The 24,540-nt window shown below is 38.6% G+C and overlaps 1 protein-coding gene across 1 annotated transcript in view; it reads right to left on the bottom strand.

The window, feature by feature from the left end:
• The window catches only part of zgc:158659 (uncharacterized protein LOC791141 homolog), a 114,794-nt gene that overhangs the window by 9,174 nt on the left and 81,080 nt on the right, over positions 1-24,540 (bottom strand). Inside the window, exons 10-21 of the mRNA XM_028798226.2 lie at positions 23,900-24,034; positions 23,669-23,793; positions 17,473-17,554; positions 15,245-15,409; positions 15,045-15,148; positions 12,393-12,564; positions 12,098-12,204; positions 11,063-11,184; positions 9,352-9,430; positions 9,096-9,266; positions 7,683-7,800; positions 3,457-3,608 (exon numbers count right to left, since the gene is read on the bottom strand). Coding sequence (XP_028654059.1) covers positions 3,457-3,608; positions 7,683-7,800; positions 9,096-9,266; positions 9,352-9,430; positions 11,063-11,184; positions 12,098-12,204; positions 12,393-12,564; positions 15,045-15,148; positions 15,245-15,409; positions 17,473-17,554; positions 23,669-23,793; positions 23,900-24,034 — 1,532 coding nt within the window. The remainder of the gene's footprint in view (positions 1-3,456; positions 3,609-7,682; positions 7,801-9,095; positions 9,267-9,351; positions 9,431-11,062; positions 11,185-12,097; positions 12,205-12,392; positions 12,565-15,044; positions 15,149-15,244; positions 15,410-17,472; positions 17,555-23,668; positions 23,794-23,899; positions 24,035-24,540) is intronic.

The following is a 24,540-nucleotide window of genomic DNA, read 5'->3' as shown; positions in this document are numbered from 1 at the left end:
AAATATCTATAAATTTCTATTTTTAGTTCATTGGGTAAAGTGTTAAATCATATTCTACATAAGTAATTCAAGACAGTGATGACAAATACTCCTAATCTGAAAGACGTGCAAATTCTTGCACCTGTTAAATTGCATCACAAAAAAATCAACCAATAGGACACTTAAAAGGAGTCTAGCATTCAAGCCCCGAGGCAGATCTGAAAATCTGAGACTCCACAGGTGCGCATCTGAGCAAAAATAGGCCGAGACCACTGCAAGATTGAGGGGGCTGCCCAAAGCAACCAGACAATACAAGTTTTCTTTGGAAACATTTTTCTAGATAATAAATCACATTAAGCGTATCAGGGAAAAGTGGGAAAATTTGATTAGGAAGACTAAACAGAATTTGCTATACACACATCAAAAAATTTACTATTAGGGCAAGTTTACCATTTATTTCATTTTTGCACAATAGTGCCATTTGCTGGGGGATGGAGGTGCAGTGCCCCACCTGTCATTAATGCAGAGATGGCACTGTTTGGCAATAATCTACAGTAAATAACATCATGATATTTTCTGTCTGTCTTTTTTACTTTTCAAAATTGTTTAATATTAGTCATCCATTTTGCACATTTGTTACAATCATCAGATCACATCTTGTCTGTTTGTTTCTTGTCTGTTTGTTCGCCAGTCATGAAAAAACGGCTACAACTTTTTGCATTTAGGTTCCCGTTGGTCCACCTTAAAAAATAGTTTATATGGCCTTTTAAGAGCTCTTTTGAGAAACGGGACTTAAGTGGGGTGGATTAAGTCAAAATGCATTATAATGCTGAAACGGTTCAGGCAATGATAGTGAATTCGGCATAGTGTAAAGGTTTGGCCCCAATTACAGCTAAGACTCCATTCCATATCAATGATTCAATGGAATCAATGATAGTAATGTAACTGTGATGTGATGGGGGACCAACTAACAAAACCGTGCAGCATTTAAAAATGGTTAGGTCTAGTTTCACAAAACTGGGAATTTTTATTACTGCAAATGCAATTTAAAATCTACGCTTTATGGAATTTCCAGAATTTCACTGAGGAGTCGTAATTGGAGGGCCAGCACCACAAAAAAATGTCATTATTCCAAAACAGCTGAGTGGATGTTCAGGAAATTTTGCATATTGTATATTACACTTAGCCCAAATTATCATATAGAGTTCATGAATGTCAAAACGTTTCATCATGAATATAAAAATGGTAGTTTTGACCAGCTTGCATGCTATATTAATGATTCAATTATTCAACATGCTATCCAGTTTACTAACATGAAATTAAACATCTATTTGTGAAACCACAGCAAACCAGGAAATATAAAGAAGTAACATTATTGGCTTCAACTAAGCAAAAAGTTAATGCATTATGGAATCCGATCACACACAATAAGAATAAATTCTCTGTTTCGTGAGAGCAGATAAATCAATAGAGAGGTACTGTAGATGATGGATGGAATACTAGCACTTTAGCCAGCAACTAGGGGGCTTTGCCCCCTGCTCGATTCGCTCGCCAACCCCCATGTTTGGTTTTCCGAATACAAATTTTTAAGATTTTTTTTCTTTGAATTGTTGCTATTTCATTTGTTTCACTTTTATTTCAGACCTTATGTAAAAACAATATTTGGAATATTTGGAGTCCCAATATGCTGAATCTTTTTCTTTCGTTTTGAACCCGTGCTTGCTTTGCTTCCGCAGGTTCTGATACGCGTTGTAGGCGCCTATGTTCAATGTATTTGTCCATGCTGGCGCGTTTTTGTAGCTCCGTTAGTCGAGCTGTTTGGTTTTGGAGCCAAGACAGTTTTGCTTCTGCGGTTTCAGACGCGCGTTGTAGGCACCTACGTTTAATTTCTTTATCCATGTGGGCTCGTGTTTGTAGCTCCGTTAGTCGAACTGGATCGTTTTGGAGCCGTGACCGTGACTCCATTAGTTATCCATTGTTCACTGTTAGTAATATGGATAATTGCACTTACTGTTATACTGTTAATACTGAGCATTTTCTGTGGTTGTACTGTTAATGATGCATCACTGTAATGTGATTTACATATGCTATATGGTTTGGACGTGTGAGGATGCCGTACGTTTAATACGGAGAGTTCGTTGTAGGCGCCTGCGTTCATTGATTCTATCCAGGCGGGCTCGTGGTTTACCATTCTCGGTTACATTCACGTGCCTTCCGTACTATCTTTGTGGACCTGTGAGGCCTCCGTAGGTGTGTTAGAAGCGTGTGGACCACGCTGTGTAGTGTGGCCATTTAGTTCAGAAGCGCGTTGTAGGCGCATGCGCCTTTCGTACTTTCACGCGCCTTCCGTACTATCTTTGTGTACCTGTGGGGCAATGATGCATCACTGTAATGTGATTTACATATGCTATATGGTTTGGACGTGTGAGGATGCCGTACGTTTAATACGGAGAGTTCGTTGTAGGCACCTGCGTTCATTGATTCTATCCAGGCGGGCTCGTGGTTTACCATTCTCGGTTACTTTCACGCGCCTTCCGTACTATCTTTGTGGACCTGTGGGGCCTCCGTAGGTGTGTCAGAAGCGCGTGGACCACGCTGTGTAGTGTGGCCATTTAGTTCAGAAGCGTGTTGTAGGTGCATGCGCCTTTCGTACTTTCACGCACCTTCCGTACTATCTTTGTGTACCTGTGGGGCCTCCGTAGCCTCTTCTGTTTGACTCTGGGGTGCAGCGCAGACTCCGCTTTTTTGTATGGCTGTGTCATTAGTCGTTAGCGATGGGCGCGTTGTTGCTTCATTTCTCATTCACGTTAGTTGAGCTCTTTCGTTTTTGGGCCGTGACTCCTTTGTTTTCGCGCTTGCGGTTTATGAGACGCGCGCTTTCAGCGCCTGCGCACTATGTCTCATGGTCCCATCGCCGTGTACCTGCGTCCATGCCTTCCGGTTTACCATTCTCGGTTAGTAATATGGATAACAAAAGGGTCAATGTTTAAAAAACACATACATATTTTCTTTCATACCTTAACCCATAACACAAACATACACAGCCAATACCAGGTACTTTGACCAGTCTGGAATAATGGAATATATGTAGCTGCAATTCACTTCTACAGAAACACAGCCTGTGTCAGCCTTTCAGTCTAAACTTCCATGGGCACAGATGTGTCTTTGTCAGTCTAAAACATTCAGGCAATTTAGGGTATTTTTGTTAATAAAGAAATGTGTTCTCGTGTTAGTTTTGGGAAAGTCACATTAGCAGAAGTTAGAATTACATGAGCAGTTGCTCAGATGTCACACATAACCAAGCCCATCCTAATTGGATTGATCCAATTTAACAAAAAAAATATGTCTGCCTAAAGGAAAAAGAAGTAAGCCCCCAACACATTTCCCCATTTTTTAGTGTGGAAAAAGCAAGAGGTTTCCAAAGTCAAACACCTAAAGTAAAGCAGGCCCCTCCACCATTGCTCCCCAAAAGTGTACCTCTCAAACTCCTTTGTCTTTGTGCACTCCGGTGATCCTTTGCTGATCACAATTAGAAAATCTTGGGTCAACACGAAAGGCACTCGCTCCCGTTTATAGCCAAATTTCTTCTTTTTGTGATCGAGGAAGTGTCCAAAATCAATGTGGAATAGCTGGTAGGGATATAAAATAAAGAAAATCCCATTCAGTTTCTGAAAATATCAAGTCCAGTTCAAGTTGGCCTGCTGTGTCACAACATCTCTCACTGGATCTAAAATCAGACAGTGTATGACATACATAGACCAGCTTTGGTTTAAACAAAAGAAGTTTAAGGCCCTTAGAATTAAAGACAAACTGAAGATCAGACATAGGGGCCAAAAATTATTAAAATGTTTGATGTTTTTAAGTTTACAATCAAAAATGTTTGAAATAAACTTTCCTTTCAATACTGAACTATCAACAATACATAGAAATACACAGACACAGCTTAACAAAATTTTGGGCTTGTGGTGGAATGATTTCTAGCATATAATTTAATAAATACTTTGCATGTCTTTTTTTGTAAGCAAGACAAAGCAACTGTAATATTAGATATTGTTTTAGGAGGCATGTTTTACTTCATTGATGAGATCAGCAGTGCTTTGATGTTCACCTAATAATTATAATAATAATAATAATACATTTTATATAGCATATCTATATAGCGCCTTTCCCATGCTCAAGGCACTTACAGAATATAATAAAGAACGGCAGCGTATACAATATATAGCATTGTACAAACCAGATAAATAAATAAAGAAGATTAAGACAGTGAATTCGGAAAAAAAAAAGAAACAACAACATAATTGATGGTCTAGCACACACACACAGGTTACATTAGCATCTTGACAGAGAAGTAAACTGAGAGAAAGGTAATAAAGTCAAGTAGAGCTAAAAGCCTTCCTGAACAGATGAGTTTTCAGTTGTTTTTTAAAAGAATTCATGGAGTCAGCTGACCTGATTAATTTTGGTAGGTCATTCCAGAGTCTGGGCGCTATACAGCTGAAGGCCCTGTCACCCATAGAGTGTAGATTAGTGTGGGGCACAACAAGATTACCAGAATCAGAGGACCTTAGTGGGCGGGCAGGCACATAGTGATGGAGAAGGTCACTGATGTAGTTTGGTGCAAGGTTATTTAAGGCTTTGAAAGTTATTAGTAGGATTTTATATTCGATTCTATAAGACACAGGGAGCCAGTGGAGACGGAGCAGAATGGGTGTGATGTGCTCGCTGCTGCTGGTTCGAGTAAGGACTCTTGCAGCTGAGTTTTGAATAAGCTGGAGCTGTGATATAAGATTAGAAGGGACACCTGCAGTAGGGAGTTACAATAATCGATGCGGGATGTGATAAAAGCATGGACAAGTTTCTCCGCGTTAGAAAAGGAGAGGAAGGAGCGAACACGGGATATGTTACGGAGGTGAAAGTAAGAAAGTTTCTTAATGTGATTTATGTGGGCGAAATAAGAGAGGGAGGAATCAAAAATGACACCAAGATTTTTTACAGTAGAGGCAGGTCTGATGAGATCACCGCCAAGATGGACTGGGAAGGAGCTCATTTTATTAAGTTGCATTTTAGTCCCAATTTGCAGGAGTTCAGTTTTATTGCAATTTACTTTTAAAGAGTTCTGCTCCATCCAGGTTTTAATTTCACTAAGGCAGGTTGTGAGCTGAGAAAGCTCTGATGAAGTTCCACTTTTAACATTGAAATAGAGTTGAGTATCATCTGCATAAAAATGATAACCCAGTCCATAGCTACGGATAATATGGCCAAGGGGAAGCATGTAAATACAGAAAAGCAGAGGACCGAGGACAGAGCCTTGAGGGACTCCTTGTGTGACTGGCGCTAAGCTGGATCTGCTCTTGCTAAGACTAACAAACTCTTGCCTATCAGTCAGATAGGACTTGAACCACTGGAGAGCAGTGCCAGAGATACCCAGCATGTTCTCCATTCTGGACAGTAGGATGTCATGTCTGACTGTGTCAAATGCTGCACTGAGGTCTAACAGAATTAATATGCTGGTTTGTCCAGAGTCTGCTGCCATAAGCAAATCATTGGTTACCCGTAGCAGAGCAGTTTCACAGCTGTGCCACGCCCTGAAACCAGACTGAAAGGGTTCAATCAAATTATTAGAGGTTAGGTAATTGGTGAGTTGGGAAGCTACAACACGCTCAAGAACTTTTGACAGGAAAAGTAACTTGGGAAATAGGCCGGAAATTGTTAAGATTGTCAGCATCAAGACCAGACTTTTTTAACATTGGGGTTACAGAAGCAATTTTAAAAGTGAGCGGCACAGAGCCAGTGTCAAGGGATGAGTTTATTATTGTTGTAACAGTCGGGATTATGGCATGAAGGCATGATTTAAGTAGTGTGGTGGGGATTGGGTCCAGTACACAAGTAGTCAGCCTCATCTTACTAAATTTATGGTGAGTGGGATGGAGCATCAGACCAGCTTGGCAAGGGTGACTGTGTTTGAACTTAGAGCCTATAAGCCACCCATCGCAGGAAGACCATAAACTGACTAAACAAGGCAACTGGGGGATGAGTTGTACCTGAGCGCTTTCATTGGTTATTGGTCAGGAAGGGACTGGAAATGTAATTCTATTGGTCTAAAGTATGGCTGTTTATGATTGGTTTTGAATCAGAGGCTATGCTGTACCACGACACCCCATTGGTTTAAGAATGGTATAAAGTTGGTCACCTTACCTTTACCTATCTCTTCTCATCATATGGCTATGAAGAGAAGACCATGATGAAGACAGCTTCAAAGGCCATATGGTAGCAAAGCAAGCTAGACTGAAGTTAAGCCAAGAGCTACCTATGGATGCAAGATGCACTGCTACTTGGACTGTTAAGGGTATGGTTTGCCAATAATTACATAGTATTCTGCTTCCTTAATATATTTAGGCATTTTATCAATAATACTTAGATAAATGTGTAATTTAACTCTTACCTGTTTCTTTACTCTTTCTAATTGCCTGAGGTTAAAGATGTAGAAAGGAAGGGGGTAGGAAGTGCTAAAGTACCCGATCACGTAGTGGTAAGTGTATGTGACTTTAGACATTTTATGTAAGGTCTACACAATAAAGAGTATAAAAGGGGAAAACAGGCTCACCATAAGACCCTACACAATAAAACAGGGCTTAATTTCTTCCTGGTGGTTTGCAAGTCACTTCCTACTTCATTTTTTGCTTACTTCTTTGCATCGCTTTCATCTAGCGTGGCATAAACAGCTTTAGCAACCTAACAATCAGTCTATGTGTCTGAGTTTAGCTGGATCTGTAGTGCTATAGTCTAACCTTATGTCAGTGTTTTTCATTTATTTTTCATCATGTTTCTTTCGTTTCTTAATTCCTTTCCCTAGAACCCAAAGACACATGGCCTCCTACTATGGCAGGGATCTGTGGTTTATTTAAAGGACTGCTCTAGCCCTAGAAATGCTGGGGCATTTAGTAAATGTAGGACTTCTTTTTCAGTGGCTATTTACTTAAGAATTGTTCTATTTACTAGTCCATTTTTTCAGGTTGTTCATCTGGTTTTGAATTTTTGACTTGGTATTTAATCTTGCCTTCCAATTAGCCTTTAGGATCTTAAGCTATCTGTACTAAGGTTCTTGTTTCTGAAATATTAGTCATTGTATTGTTGGTTTATCAAGTGTAGAGTCCTGTTTTATTTAAAGTAATACTAAACCCAAATCCTATATATATTTTTATGTTACCTACCCCATATAGTTAAGAAAAAAAAACTTACGTTACTCGTGGTACGTAATCCACATGTCTGTTTCCTAGCTGTGTGCACAAAACATGCAAATCATATGTGTTTTTTGCTAAAGTACTACTAATACTTACTTCCAAATTAATTAGTGGACAGCATCAACAAACTTTTGAATTGAAATCAGGACTCTTGACCAATGAATGAGGGGCTGAGGCAGATTTTCTATTCAAAAGCATAGTACTATGGGAAAGTACCTTTCCTGTTTATGATGTAGGCTAATTTTTCCGTAATAATACTTTAGCAAAAAATGCATGCATTTTGCATGTTTTGATCATATGAATGGATAAGAGTCATGTGGATTATCTGTCATGAGTAACATGAGAATTTTTTTAACTACAGCCTAAAGAACAGATCAACAAATAACACAATAAAGGAAATAAAAGTTATATAAACCAGCATCATCAGCTAGAATTATTTGTAGTAAAGTCTAAACTGACCTGCCCATCATCCTTAACCATGATGTTGCTGTTGTGACGGTCGCCAATGCCCAGGATGAATGTGGCCACACAGTAGCCAGCGCAGGAACGGGTGAATAAATCAATGGCAGCATCATATCTAAAAAGAGAATGTAAAAAAGATGTTGGTAAAAACAACTGTACTGTACTTGTGAAAGCAGATCTCTTCAGATGTAGGCATGTTACTAGTCCATACCTCATAGGCAATGGCTAGAAGACATCAGTGAGGCCACGGTAAACCTATATTTTATATTTAGGATTTTTACAGATTATCCTTTGATAAGTACACCTGATAAACAAACTTCAGGCAGTTATGTCACTGATATGTGTTTGTTAAATTAAAATAAAGGTTTGCATGCAGAAGCAGTGGTTCACTTTGCAAGAAAATCAACATAGGCATGGCTAGGGATGCAAGAATTAAGTGTGAATGTCTATTATGCTCATAATTGCCACTCATGGAACAGAGATTATGCTTGTTATAAAATAAGAAATAATAAGAAAAGGTTGAAGCAAACACGCTGGCGCAGTGGGTAGCGCTGCTGCCTCGCAGTTAGGAGACCTGGGGACCTGGGTTCGCTTCCCGGGTCCTCCCTGCGTGGAGTTTGCATGTTCTCCCCGTGTCTGCGTGGGTTTCCTCTGGGCGCTCCGGTTTCCTCCCACAGTCCAAAGACATGCAGGTTAGGTGGACTGGCGATTCTAAATTGGCCCTAGTGTGTGCTTGGTGTGTGGGTGTGTTTGTGTGTGTCCTGCGGTGGGTTGGCACCCTGCCTGGGATTGTTTCCTGCCTTGTGCCCTGTGTTGGCTGGGATTGGCTCCAGCAGACCCCCATGACCCTGTGTTCGGATTCAGCAGGTTGGATAATGGATGGATGGATGGTTGAAGCAAAGTGACCTATGAATACTGCCACTTTATTACATCAATATTAGAAGATAGACAGATAGATAGATAGATAGATAGATAGATAGACAGATCTTTATTTGCCACTGTTAGAAAATTAAATGTTAATATAAATATTAAATATTAGAACAATAAAACAATTATGACAAGAACAGGTCATTCATCTCAACAAAACTTGCCAATGATATTCACCAAATAGTCAGGTCCCTAATCTTCCATACTATTTGGTAACTTATGCCCTGTGTCATTAGTTATACAAAATAAAGAAAAAATGTTCTAACATATGTGAAATTTACTGATCACAAGTGATCATTTCTGTAGCCATGTTCTTGATAAAGAACTCATCTTAATTATGGCCAAGTACAGGGTTATAATTAGTTTGTGAAATCTTCAAACACGTGTTTATTGTATGCACTGCAAAAAAAACAGCACAATTAAAAGGACATGGGCAGAGAGAGCAGAGTTTATAATGTGGAGTAAATGTTTCCACACACTCACGTATCTCCCTTGTTCTTCTCTTTAAGCCACTGATGAAGTGCATTACTGTTGAATTGTAATGCTGTTTTCAGGCCTCCTTTACACTGGATCTGCATGATGGTGTGCGAGTTCTTCACAACCTCTATTAGTCCCACGCAGTCACCTATAGACAGACAGCCATAGGGAAGCATCCTGCAGGGATGAGAGGAGCACCCTGGTAAATGGAGAAAGTAAAAAATAAAATCCAGCACACATGGAAATCAAATGCTTTGGTCACCTGAGGTCAAGTCCTTGGTTCTGCCAGATGTTTTCCATGATTTTAATGATTTGCAAAGTTAGCATGTCCTGCCTCAGATCTGAAAATGAAAATGGCCAAAGAAATCTTATTTAGAGAGTAGCACTACCCTCTAGTGGACAAAAAAAAAAGAAAATCATGTCATTAAACAGAATCTGCATCACTTTTATTCACCAGTACTTAATGTACAAGATTTTAGCTTTATAGCTTTGGAACTGCATATAACAGAACACAACATCACATACAAATAGCATAAATAACATAAGTTAACATTATAAACAGTAGCAGAATAGTGCAATTGTAAAAAAGAAGTGCAAATGTGTATTCACGAAAGTGTGTGTGTGTATCCTGTGTATGCACACACACATACTTGGGGCCAGCATCACCATTAAGACGAATTAGGCATTCGCCTAGGGCTCAGATCATAAGGGGGGGATCCAGCCGTACGGGTTAGCTACTGAACACTGCTACTGGTGTACTAATAAGCTTGGCCCAGGGTGCAAAATAACCTGGCACCGGCACTGCACATTCTTATGCATATTCATACACATGCAAACACAAACACACACACTCTCACATTCTCATATATGAAAGAGCAAACAGGTAAATTATTAGTTTGTCAGGACTATGGCTCTGGGAAATAAACTCCTTTTGGTGCCTGCTAGTTTTAGTTTTAATTGACCTAACGCATTTACCAGAGAGGACTTTGTGGAAGTTAAGTATGATCCAGTGGTAATCCTGTTGACATGGTTTATGACACTAGATGCATACAGGTCTGCAACAGATGGAAGAGCCCAGTCAATAAAGCATAGACTGCAATATAAAATCTGAACTAACTGCAAGGTTTGCATTTGGTGTTGCAGGTCTGCTGAAAAGATCGCTCTCACCAGTCTTCCCACGTTACAGGACCTGTACTACTCCAGAGATATGAAGTGGGCTGGGAAAATCATCACTGGCCCACCACATCCAGGCCACAACCTCTTTGATCCTTTCCCATTTGCCAGACATTAAGACTAAACTACACCAAAACAACGAGATTTAAGAACAGTTTCTTTCCACAGACCATTGAGCTCATAAATAGTTAAACTGGCTGTTCTGTTCAGTCCGGACACCAAAATATCTTGCAATATTTTTTACACAAAGTAATGCTTAATTCAGTTTTTTTAGTTTGTCTTGCATTGTCTTGCACTTTGTATGCATGTGTTTACATTCATTGTTTTGTATTTATCTCAGGTGTCAAATTCCTTGTATGTGGGAAAATACTTGGCCAATAAATGTGAATAAATTCTCATTCTTACTCTTTAATTAATAACCTGTGCATCTAATAAAACAAAGTAATTTATCTAATAACACAACCTGTTATGTTAAAAATATAATTTTCCTGGTCTTTTAAAAAGTGACAACTAGCATATCATTGGCTGACTCCACAAATAAAATCCCATCCTGCATCTACCTCTACACCAGCCATATGCAGACATAAAACTGACATACTGAATGTACACTTACTGCCAGAGAAATGTGCCTTTCAAGGTAAAGCTTTCCTCTACTGACATTTTTAAAGACTAGTTATAGTTAAATGAAAAAATACTGAACATCACCTTCTCAGATCCCCAGTTCTCTTTACCTCTCTTACTTTTAAATGTAATGTTTTCCTCATTCTCATTACTCCCTTCTTCCGATCTCTTTGACTTACCATCACCATTTTTGAAGATTATCTCATTGTTGGTGAAGAGTAGCTCACTCATAATGTCAGGGTTCTCCCAGTTCAGCCACAGCGGCCTTTTAGCAGAAGACATAAAACGGCACTCCTCTAGTCTGTGGAGGTTTCAAAAGAGATTGAGTCAAAGACGTTGAATCTGATTATTCACTTCATCACAACCACACATCTTAGCGAGAAACTGGGATCCCTTGCCAGCCAGACACATAAAATAATGCCATTCAATGCAACATGCATAAACTTTCAAATAGTTATTATCCCTGGTCTATTAAACCATTAACTACCATACAATCACCAACTTGACCTATGTCTAAGACACCACTATGTACCAATTCTTCCAGTTCAGCTATACTGAGGATCCACAGCTCAGTTACATGTCCTCTGGTTATATATTTACTGATATTTGTAATGATCATAAAATTGCTGCATGCCTCTGCAACAACAGTACCACCAACAAATACTGTACTTTTCCCAATGACAACAAATTTGAACTATCTATCTATCTATCTATCTATCTATCTATCTATCTATCTATCTATCTATCTATCTATCTATCTATCTATCTATCTATCTATCTATCTATCTATCTATCTATCTATCTATCTATCTATCTATCTATCTATCTATCTATCTATCTGTTCAACTCATTTTGTGCACTTCGTTGAACAGCTATGTTTTTCCCAGTCAGCAATGCCATGTAACAAATGTAGTACAGACACTAGACCAGGCACAATAGGGCACATGGGGAGAAGTAATATTGACAACTCTTGAACTTTAAGTCTTGACACTAAGGTAGGAAGCTAGAATAAACACACATGAACAAGATCCGATTATGCCCAAAAGTATCCCTGTCCTGAATCATGCATGTCATTCAAGAAATAGGGTATTAAGGCAACACAATTCATTATGAGTCACAAATAAAAAAAGAAACTTTACGTAGTACAAACTAGAAACAATCATATTTATAACGAGAAGAAGAGAGATTCCCTTGAGATAGAATGTGGTATTTACCTGAGATTCCCTAGCTGGTGGACAGGATTTAATGGACACACAAACCCTTGAAGAGCTTCCATGTAGTCAGGGCGGCTCATTTGTTCAACTAAAAACTTCATTTGTGTCTAAAAAGAAACATACAATGCTGTATGACAAATTCTCTCTACCCTAATGTTCAGTCTAACGGATGAACACAGGACATATACAGTACAGTCACTAGAGGGGCTGCAGTTACTACCTGCTGCCATCTGAGTCTACATAATTGATAAACCTCGACTCATATGCTAGCTGGTTCCTAAACTATAAACCTTACCTTTGGTGGCTCATCCTTCTTTTCCTGCTTCAGGATATCAGTCAAATTAATGAGCTTTTCCATGGCTTCCACCTGCCTGTTTAAATGTTTCAGGTACATCCCACAAGCTCGACAGAATGCCTCCAGCAACAGACCAAACCGCAAACTCACTGTCTTGTTGTGCATTTCTGACCTAATGTATTAAGCAATGAAAGGAAAAAAAAAAAGAAAATCCAAGTCAAGACAGGATACGAATCTCTAAAGTAAATTTCAAAGGAGAAATAACAGAATCAGAGAATGAGAGGTGGAACTGAACCCTACAGTTAATGTAACAGTAAAGATAACCATGAGAGATGAAAGTGGACCACAGAAATCGAATAATGCTGAATTTAGTTAAGAAAAGTAGATGTAGATCAAAAAAGATAAGATAATAGTGAGGATCAATGTCTGATCTAGATATAAAATTTGACAATGACAATGAAACAGTCATAAGGACAGAACTGAACTGATGGCAATGAACATTTGTAACAAGATTAAAGTAAGCTTAACTGTCAATGCTTGATTTGAACTACAGGCATAAAGTAAAAGTGAATAGCTGAATTAAGGAAACACAGCAAAACAATTATCACAAGGACTATCAGATGAGTTGGAACTAAACATAATGATAAATTAAATGATCAAAAATAAATCTGAATCACATAAATAAAAGGAAAGTGTGATATAAGATGAGCTATGGATGGCAAACTCAGGAATCATGAGGACCAGCATCACTAACACAATCATTGAAATCATCAATAGTAGATTTGACACATACACACCAAATAACAAAAACAGTGTAGATATGAGGTTACGTGAGATACTGTATAAAGTAAAAAAATAAAAGTTAAAAAATTGGTATTAGAAATGTAAATGAACATCCATCCATCCATCCATCCATTTTCCAACCCGCTGAATCTGAACACAGGGTCATGGGGGTCTGCTGGAGCCAATCCCAGCCAACACAGGGCACAAGGCAGGAACCAATCCCAGGCAGGGTGCCAACCCACCACAGTGTAAATGAACATCAGAAGCAATATCACAGTCATAGGCACCGCCGTTGGGGGCTTAGGGACAGCTGATCCATATTCTCAGAGCAATGCAGTTGTGTTTGCATCCATATGTTGCGATAGGCTACAAAAGCTACATTTAGACTGTAGGTAGAAGTTACTCAGTTCTGATTTTTGGTTCATATCCTTTTTTTTGACTGCTCAAATTCATTTTGCAAGCAATTCATATCCGATATGACTGTGTACTAATATCTATCCTGAATATGAAAAATTCTTAAAAATGAATTCATCAGACAGATGCAATGTAATGGACAACCAGGAATACCAGTTACAAGCTGACTGCAAATATTTACAGCACATAATGTCTGTGAATTTATCAGCTCACATAAGCAAGTGTTTAATGATACTTTGAGTGGAATCATTACTGCTGGATCTGTACTTAGAAAGCTGAGGACACAAGACAGGAGCCACTCGGCAAGACTATCTCAGAAAAATACATGCATTTTAGAAAATATGTCACAATTGGAATGGATTGACAAGGTTTCTGTCATTTCTGCATTTCACATTTCTATAAAAAGATCAAATATTTTTCATAGGAGTAAAAACAGATTACTATTTAACAGTATTTTAAACAAACATTCAGTTTAACCCACTAGCCTAACAGGTAGATGACAGTGATGGTGACAATTGTCTTGCACGTGCACATGGGGGACAGCTGAAGGGCTCTAGTAATGGTAATAACCCGCCACTCCAGGGGTTGGCGCTGTGTGTTAATGTCTCTCCTCCTTTCCTCTGTGCAGACTGGAAGATTGATAGGTTTACTACCACTGGTGTCCGTCTGCTTGGACCTGCCTCTTCCTGCCAGAAGTCCTCAAAACCGGAAGATCTTCTATCTTAAGGCAATGAAGATTTAGACTTGTGTCTAAAATTATGTTTTTTTTCTCAAAGTCATTTGTTTAATGGATTTATTTTCATTTCAGTTATATATTTTGCCTTCAGGTGCCCCAAACCTTTATGCTGTCTTATCTAATCTCTTATACAAATAATCATAATTTTACCATGAAGTCCCCATACACATATATGTTAAATTTGGGTCTCTGAAATAAAATGATTAGCCTAACATAACTACAAAATTCAAAGATCATGAGAGTATAATGATTATCTTTAAATATGCACCCATTATTTCAGTTTACTTTATCTTAGTCTATGCATGCAAAGAAAATAATATCAGCATCCAATTAATGCATGACCTCAGAGTTTTTCCAAGGATAGATAGATAGATAGATAGATAGATAGATAGATAGATAGATAGATAGATAGATAGATAGATAGATAGATAGATAGATAGATAGATAGATAGATAGATAGATAGATAGATAGATAGATAGACAGATAGATAGATAGATAGATAGATAGATAGATAGATACTGGCAAATATATATAACATATTGTATATGTATAAGCCTATAGTTGCATACAATATATGCAGTGGGCCCCTTCACTTTTTGCATGTTATTGTGCTGTAGATTTAATTTTAATGGAATAAATCAGCCATTTCTGCCACGCAATCTACACTCAATAACCCATCATGATTGTTAAAAATGCTATTTTATGTTATGTAACTTACTTAAGATGCCAGAAGAAGAAGTGGCCAATGCGTTGGTTGGTCAGTGCTTTTTTGATGAGAAAACGAGCAAGTGGATTATCTAAGTATTGCTCATATTTGAGTACCTGAAAGCAAAGAAACAGACTGTTGTTTACTGGGTCTCCGCACAGTAAGTGCTGAGTCAATTAAATGTTGTATGATGAAAATAATAAACATCTCACCTGTACCAGCTGTAGCAAGTATTGAGACAGCTTGTCATCTGTCAGCCCCTTCACTAAACACTTGAGGGCAAAATCACGCACCACTGGGTCTGGGAAATTACAGTCAAGCAGCTCTAATGCCAGCTCTGGCTTCATCAGGGGCCAGTCCTTCAGCAGGCAGTACATCTGTAATGAAAAAGTGAAAAGTGAGGAAGAAGTAAAACAAATAGAGTATAAAGAAATAAAAAGACATCAGAAAACTGAGAAAGGAATGTGACTTTAGGAAACAGCACTAGTACAGGAAAATACTCGCAGCACAAAATAAAGCATTCAGCATTGGAATAAGTCAAAAGCGAACATGTGCTGCTTCCAACTGCTCCCGTTACATTTCTAAATAGGTCACAAATGGATGCCTTTTAGTGAGTAAAGTGGTGGGCTTAAATTGAAATCCCACTATGAAGATTTACAGTGTTACTCCATGTACTGAATTATACAGAAAATGTAAAAATGCTTTGATTGTGCTTTGAAAGAGACAATATTTATTTTAGATATCACTTGTCCACAGAGAGCACCATTTGAAGGCAATCAATCACTACAGACCTATAGTGAATTTGATTGCTTATATTTATTTGTACAGTTGGAACACAGTCACCTGAAGACAACACAAAAAAATATTTAACACAATTACTTTCACAGGAAGATTCAGTCCTCAAATGTCTAATAGGTTGCTTCGTTACTAATGCAATTAAAAGTTTCCACAGCTCAGTTGGCACTGCACACTTTATAAGTGGATGTGGGTGTGATTCAATGCCAACCACTGAATCCTCATGTAACACAGAACATGTGATCTAAACTGCCCGTACTCTAACTGCAGAAGTCAAAAATTGTAAATTTGTAAGTTTTGAATATTATGTCCATTTATGTTTTTGTCAGGGTCAGTTTTGCAAAGTACTAAGCCTATGCTGGCAGTACTGGTCAGAAAGCAGAAACAAACTAAAACTAAACAGAGCAAATTTAATTCACATAACCATCCATTATCCAACCTGCTATATCCTAACTACAGGGTCACGGGAGTCTTCTGGAGCCAATCCCAGGGCGCAAGGCAGGAAACAAACCCTGGGTAGAGTGCCAGCCCACCACAGGGCACACACACAATTTAGAATCACCTGCATGTCTTTGGACTGTGGGAGGAAACCGGAGCACCCGGCGGAAACCCACGCAGACACGGGGAGAACATGCAAATTCCACGTAGTGGAGGACCTGGGAAGTGAACCCGGGTCTCCTAACTGCAAGGCAGCAGCGCTACCCATTGCGCCACCGTGTCACATAACCATAAAGGGTGAATTTAATATCACAAGGTAATCAACATGTCTTTGGCATGTATAAGTAGACAGCAAAACAATAAACATAAGAGAAAAACCACACTGAGAACATGCAAGCTCCACAAAGACAGTAACCAGGATGGAATTTGAACTCAGTCTCCTGGAGATGTGAGGTAGCAGCACTAACTACAGATCACTTAAATAAATATCTATCTAACTTTCCATTCTCTAAGCTCTATATACAGTTCAGGCATTACTGGAAGCTGGTGAATTGGTACAAGACAGAACAAATCCCTGACTGGATTCGTGTTCAAGCACTCCCATGGGTACAGTCATACAGATACAATTTAAACTCACTAATTAATCTAAAACCTGTTCATGAGATATGGGACTATAACCAGAGTACTTGGAGGGGAAAACCTACACTAACACAAGAAGAGCATGCAGACTTCACACCAGTAATGACTAGGCAGGTATCTGAACTGACCATTCTGGAGCTGAAAGGCAGCAGCACATGAATCCATACTGAAGGTTACAAACAAAAAACTATAAATATGAAGTTACAGAATGATAATTCAAAACAAAGCAGTTTGGAAAGTTTAGTTTTATAAACCCAAGACTTGTGAGACAGCTATTTAAACTACAGCACCACAGTGCACCTTGTTCAATAAACACACATACATAAATATAAATGGAGGACTTGTAAGGCTATGCCAGTCTTGAACTGGCAGTGTGCCTCTAAATACTCACAACATTCTAATATTGTTGGACAAATACATACAAATATTTCATTTTGATTTATGTCCTAGGATTTACATTTTTCCTGTCCGTAAAAACTGGTAGCCGTGTTTCTCCACAGACAATTGCTGTTATCTGTTTATACACAATGAAAGCCACAAAGGTCATCTTATCTCCAGCCCTCCTCACCTGGGCTACTTCATCCCGGGAGTTCCATTTCACAGACAGCAGAAGCTTGGGCAGTATCTCTGGCATACTCACACAGTACTGTCTGAAATATGAAAACAATTGCACTAATTAGTGTTTTGAAGTAGAGTATGTGTCAAACTTTAATATTTAATATTTTAACTGTAATATAAACATTCTTGCTTTTTTCCTACTTTTCTGTAGAGAGGACACTTGTCTTCATCTTCATCTCCTGTTCCTTGACAAACAATTTCACTCATTCTCTTGTACTCTCTCCCTCTTCCTCTTTCCTAGTCTATTTTCTACACACTAGTAAAATATCCATAATAAAGCCATAAGATCTGAATACACAATGAGAGGTCTGAAGCTTGAAAGTACACCTTATGAGAAAAATGTAGGTGTCATAGTTGACTCATCACTATCAACATCCAGACAGTGTACACAAATGATGAAGAAGGTTAATAGGCGTTAGGTTATAAATCACAGCCTTGATGTGAAAGCACATATAAAACTGTACTTCCTCTACTACAAAACACTGTGGTTACATCATCTGAGACAGACTTTAGAGTACTTGTGAAGTTAAAGGCCAAAACAGGATGGACAGAGAAAGAAACAGAGATTCTTTATATGCCTTTTGTACAGATGTACACAGGAAATCTTACTCAATTTGTCCAGTCAGGTACATGAAACATAGTACAGGTCACCCATATACAATACGACAAAACAAGTGAAAGACAATACAGCTACAATGCAGAACATTTGCATTGGTAGGTAGCATGATGTTGAATGTTTAATGAATGTTAAGGTATAGTTTACTTATTCTAAGTATGACGCACAATATTGAGAAGACAGACTGCCGAGGGATGAAAACTGTTCTTGACCAAGAGGTGCTAGCTTTGATAGTAGAAAACCTATGTCCTGAAAATAGACTGTGTCCAGGATGAGTAGGGTTGAGCAGAATTGCGCCACTCCTATTTCTGTAGAGTTTGGTGAATGCGGAACTCTAAAGACATTACATAAGAAAACCTGCCACAGTCTTGGACTTGACAGAACACTGCTATGCTTGCAGGACAATACCTCAAAACAAAGAAATGTAGTGAAAAATTAAAAATCAATGTTTTAAAGTTCAATAGTGAATATGTGGTATCAGTTATTGTTCCCCATATATCCCGTAGGGTTTTAAAGAACATGCAAAAACTGAACAGAAAAATGGGTAGAGTCTCGTCATATAAAAGACTAAAGGCTGCAGTCTCGTACCTAATGAATTTGAGCTCATGCGGGGTACATACATATGAAATCAGTTATTTTCTCGAGCAACATGGTGGGGCAGTGGTCTCACAGACCTAGCTTCTTCAATCCAAATCCCTCACCCAGACATTGCTCGAGTGGAGTTTGTAGGTTCTCTCATTCTGTTTTCTTTTGACATCCCAAAAGATGTGTGTACAATTACTTAGTGACTCGATACTACCTGCACTTCAGAACAGATAATCAACCTGAAACCAAGCATGCTTGGTCCCTTGCCAGGATTTGGATGGGAGACCATCTAGGAAATGTTTAGGTTCCTGTTGGAAAAGGTGTTGGTGAGGCCAGCAGGGGGTACTTAGCCAGTGGTCTGTGTGCAGATTCTAATAAAGTGCAGTGACAGAGACACTGTGTTGTAAAAAAATGGCACTGTCCTTTGGATGAGACATAAAGCCAAGGTACTGGGCACCTTTTGAAATGAGTAGGGTGTACTCTTATGTCTTGGCTAAATTGCCCACCACAGCCTGGTCATCCTGGCCCCTAATCATTCCCTGTCTCTAATTGGCTAACTATCTATTTCACCCCTTCACCACCTAACAGCTAATGAGTGGTGAACATATTGGCACAAGAATGGCTTCCGTCGCATCATCCAGGTGGATACTAAACATTGGTCGTGGATGAAGTAGTTCCCAGCTGTTTATGTAAAGTACATTTAGTAGGTTAAAAAGCACTAAATAAATGTAATTAATTACCAATTAATTTATGTGTGTGTAAGTGTGGTCTGTCATGGGCTATATGCTTTATGCACGGTGCTCCTAGGACAGGCTTTGGCCCCCTGAGACTGAGTTTGATTAAGCAGGTTTGAAAATGTTATGTCGTTTTGTTTTTTTAATACAGTTTAGAAAAAGGTGAAGAATTTTCATTTTATTTGTATATAATAGATTTTGTGTTTTTCTATGACAAAATGTCCCAACTAAAAGCATGAATACTCTATATTTAATAAAATAATGTCTAAAAATGTAATCATTTTGGGGAGAGGTGGATGCATTCTTTTTATAGCTTCAGCATATGTGAATAGTACATTATATAACATGTTCTAGGATGTATGTCACTAGGGAATGATCTTAAGAAAGAAGCAAAAATTGGCTGATCTATCAATGTGATGCAGACTGCAATGAACAAGCCTCATTGTACTGTGAGCCTGGAAATGCTGGGGGCCAATATTAGGCCCTCTAGAAAATATTACAGGCATATCCATTTTCAAACACCTGTTAAAATTCCCCTGGTCTTGCCCCTGTGCATCTGTTCTGCCCCACCTCTCCGTATAGTTAGGAACAGGCAGCTGGTAAGGTTTCAAAAGCATATTTCGTTGTTATGAAGAGTGAAACTTCTTTATTATAGAAATGATAAAAGAAATAGAAATAACTTGAGAAATGGCCAAGACAACTACATATGGAGCCATTTTAATTCAGGAAATACTCAGTATAACAACTAACAAGGATAGTTGTTAGAGGTATTGACTAGCATGGTGCTTTTTCCAATTTATTAACAACTTTAGAAAATAAGGTTAAAGGCAAATGAGTCGCTGTTATTGTAGGCTACAAGAGCGCTTCCTGTGAACAAGCCAGATGGGCCACTGCCATTACTTAAGCTAAGCTAAGAAGGCTACTTCCATACACTTGGCTTTCTTTGTATGACAGCTTATGTTTGGATTAGGTACTTGACAAAAGGAAATCAAGTTAAGAAGTGAAAGGCCATAATGGAATGAGGCAACTTCACTTCTTCAAAATATGGTGCAGTTGCCTCCAAAGCCATTTTGTGGTGAACAGCTAAGTAACCACTGCACCACCATGCTCCAAACAGCAGAAGATGCATATGGAACAATAACCACAAACAGAACAACTGTAAAAAAAACCTGACGCTGTTCCAGTGTGGTGCTGAGGTGTCACCCGTTGCACAGATGCACTTGAGTCCCATAAACTAGCAATAAGTAAAAAAAACATTGCGCTCACAGAGTTCCACTCTTCTGGATATTTATTGGCCATGCCACAAAACAGTGACATGGAATTGACTGGCTCCATTGTTTGAAGTTTTGGCTCTGGACGCACCTGATAAATCTTTTTTGCTTTTCATCTATCTGAACATTTTTTTCCATCAAGACAATAGAAACACCTTGCAAATAGTAATAAATCTTTTGTTATTATTATTATTTCACATGGTCTCATGTTTTCTGAGTTGGGGAAAGGGAGGGTGAGCGCTCCTTTAAAGTTTGCTTTGACTCCACATGCACCATGAGGCTATCTGCACTTCAGCTGGCTTAGGAAATTAGCCACATTGTGCAGCAGCAGGTAAGTGAGCACACGGGGATCATGATCTACAAATGTACCCCACAAATGAAAATACTGTTTTTAAACACACACGGGATGCAAATCCAGCTGGAATACTGAGAGGCCTTTGACATCATGCATGTACAAAGCAAAAGAAAAACATTGGGCAGTAATGTAAAATGTGAGGTGTAGTATACTTACAGAACACACGTGTAAAAGTTCTGTGCATGGCTGCTACAGCTTTGTGATTTTAAGCTGGCCTTATAAAGCATCATGGGGTTCTAGAAAAAAATATTTGTCTTAGCTGGCCACACAGTGAATATCCATGAAAATATTAGATGAACACGTTCACTGGTGACCATTAATATTCGTAATGACAAACACTTTGGCAAATTTTGCCAATCAGCAATAACAATAATTACACAAGAATTTCCTGTAAATATCTTCTGATGTTGCATTTAATGTATGATAATGTACGCATTGTCTGTATTTTTTCTATTCCGTATTACCGTTGCTAATCTGTGGGAGATACACAAGTAGCAATTTCATTTTGTTGAGGCACTTAGAGCTCTTGAACAGGAAAGTGGGTTGTTAGGTTCAGAGTGCTGAGTTCAAGACTCTTAGACAGTTGGACTAAACAGGATCTGACCTCTTGTGAACTGTCGGGCTTCTGATTTTAAGGGCATCTTCCTTTTCACAGGAGCTTCTCCCCATTTCAGCCTTGTTACACACTCCCCACTCATTACATTAACCTCTACCCATTTGATCGAAACAAGCAAAAAGGCCTAAACCAGAGTAAGCTAAAACAAAAGGCCTAATTGTCAATAAAAACCAAAAAGCATGAGAGCCCAAAAGTAGAACAGAACAACACATGCAAAGGTTAGCACCACTGCATTCAAACATTGACTGTGGGTCCCTTAATAACCCCCTGGTGCAACCGTGATGTTAACTGCTGCACCTAGGGCTTATTATTGTAATAAACACACAAATCTTATATACAGTGGGTACGGAAAGTATTCAGACCCCCTTCAATTTTTCACTCTTTGTCATATTGCAGCCATTTGCTAAAATCATTTAAATTAATTTTTTCCCTCATTAATGTACACACAGCACCCCATATTGACAGACAAAAAAAAGAATTTTTGAAATTGTTGCAGATTTATTAAAAAAGAAAAACTGAAATATCACATGGTCCTAAGTATTCAGACCGCCATGCTTCACTGTGGGGACTGTATTGGACAAGTGATGATATATATAAATGTCTACGCATGGAAGTGTGTGTGTCTGTCCAGCCTGGAAGTGAGAGGTGGAGTCTGGGTTAGGGCTCCACCTCCGGGGAAACAGAAAACTCGCTTAGCCACTAATAACACAAGCGGGGCCAGCACGTCAGTAATACGAAACCTCTGAAGAAAGACAAAGTCATTAGACACTAACATCGGCAAAACATTTTCCCTTTTACTTTTCCTCCCGCCGCTAATGCACAAGCAATGTGAGCACGCCGGCAAAACTATTCCTCCTAGGAGAGAGATGCCCAGAGTAGTTCCTTTCAATTACCTGACATCTCGATATTTCAGTTTTTTTCTAACGATTTCAATAGTTTCTAGGACCCCAGGCTTTTTACAGCATGGGCTTCCACAGCTAGTATATATATTTTTGAATAATTTGGGTGTTATTGCATTCATAGCCCAAATCTCTTGCTTGTTTTCTTTTTTTTTTTGTGTGTCCAACGTTTATGAACGTCTGCAAAGCTGTCCGCTGTAATCATGTGACTCTAATCATTGCACTTACATATGATGTCACAGGAAGTTCTTTATTAAGAAAGTGGCACTCCTGTGCTCGATTATGCCTCAATGGATACAAAAATAGCGTTGTTCTCTTTTGGTTTGACCTTTCCTGACTTTGACTTACAACTTTGTTTTGCCCCTTGTTCGTTGATTTTGTTTTTGGGAATTTAACTATTCCTGTTGACCACAATTTCTGGCCTTCCCTTTCATTTCCTGGTCATCTCTCACTTGCAATAATCCTCAGGCACTCTAGCTGTCCTGAACAATAATTCAATTAGAGTTCTTGACGATCCACCATAAAATACACAAAAACACTCAATAATATACTGTAATAACAGACAAAAGACTTTTTAAACAAACAAATGAAATTAATAGAAAATAAACAAGAAAAACTAAAGAATTAACAAAATTCAAATTAAAAGAAAATGGTTGAGAAAAAATAACAATGGCAATAAACAAAAACAAAATTCATGGCCAAAACCACAACAGAACATAACAGAGACTGGACCCTTTACCTGCCACAGATATTAAATTTCCATACATATTGGAGAGCCCAATTTACAACTCTCATGTAATCATTGAAAAGGATGTTTACAGTTCATACCATCTGCAATATATCAGAAGATAATTTCCAGTTCCCAAATTCACTTTTGTTCTTCTCAACCACAAGCTCTCCACATGCCCATCTTTTGTATATGAAACCCTCATGCCTCATTCTAGTTTAGGCATGCCAACTTTTACTCTTTAACTCACACTCTTTCAGACAGACAGATAGATTTTCTTAACATGAACAGTTTATTTTCAGTACTCTTCTCCAAAGCCTGTCATAAAAATACAGGTCCTCACCTGTGCCGCCAAAGGAAATCCTTCTCTTGCTCAGTCAGTTCTGAGAGTGGGTCTCGATGACAGATACTACGCAGCTGATCAATGTCACTGTCACTGAGTACATTATCTCTTGCCAGTCTATTACTCTAATGACAAACAAGGAGATTGTGATCAATAAAATTTTGGGAGCTTGTAGAATCATTCAAAGTGGTGTCTAGCTTTTACTTCCTAACAGCAGATCTTTAGCCTTACCGCGCCCACAAGACAGTAATTGTATCCGAGCTCCCGGGAGATACACCAGTTGGCATGTTCTTCTGTCTGTTGGTTGTCAGGGAATTTTACGCTGTTACCAAACCAATTAAATTCCAGCTCAAGACAGGGTGTCTCCTGGACAACATAAAAAATATTACAGGTTTGTACAGTATATGAACATTGTTAAATCATTTCTAGCAAAAAGCTCAGAATTTTTACTTTAACATCACTCCCATTGTTTTTTTCAATCCATTCTTTCTGGACAGGAATTTGCTAATAACATAATATACTTCATAAAATGTAACACTATTTTTATATATCTTCTTTAGAAATGCAACATTTGCAGATGCCAGCTGACAGATTAACTCCTTCACCATACCCTGAGTGTTCCCCAGATCCCTTCAGAGTAGGCCATGTCTGAACCACTAAACCACTCCAGCTGCCACCTGTGAACCCAGAGGTGCAAAATCTTTACTTTAAGTTCCAGCATCACCTCCTCACTCAACTATTCTCTAGACTTCACTTCCCAATGGAGATTTTCAATTTAATGTACAGGGTTGAGATACTTTGATTTAATCACAATGCTTTATAATTCAACACTCAATACCATCCACCTCTCCAGTTCAGGTAGCCAAAGTCGA

This window comes from Erpetoichthys calabaricus, chromosome 3 (assembly GCF_900747795.2).
Source record: "Erpetoichthys calabaricus chromosome 3, fErpCal1.3, whole genome shotgun sequence".
Classification (NCBI taxonomy): domain Eukaryota; kingdom Metazoa; phylum Chordata; class Cladistia; order Polypteriformes; family Polypteridae; genus Erpetoichthys; species Erpetoichthys calabaricus.
This window is presented reverse-complemented; position numbering and strand designations above follow the sequence as displayed.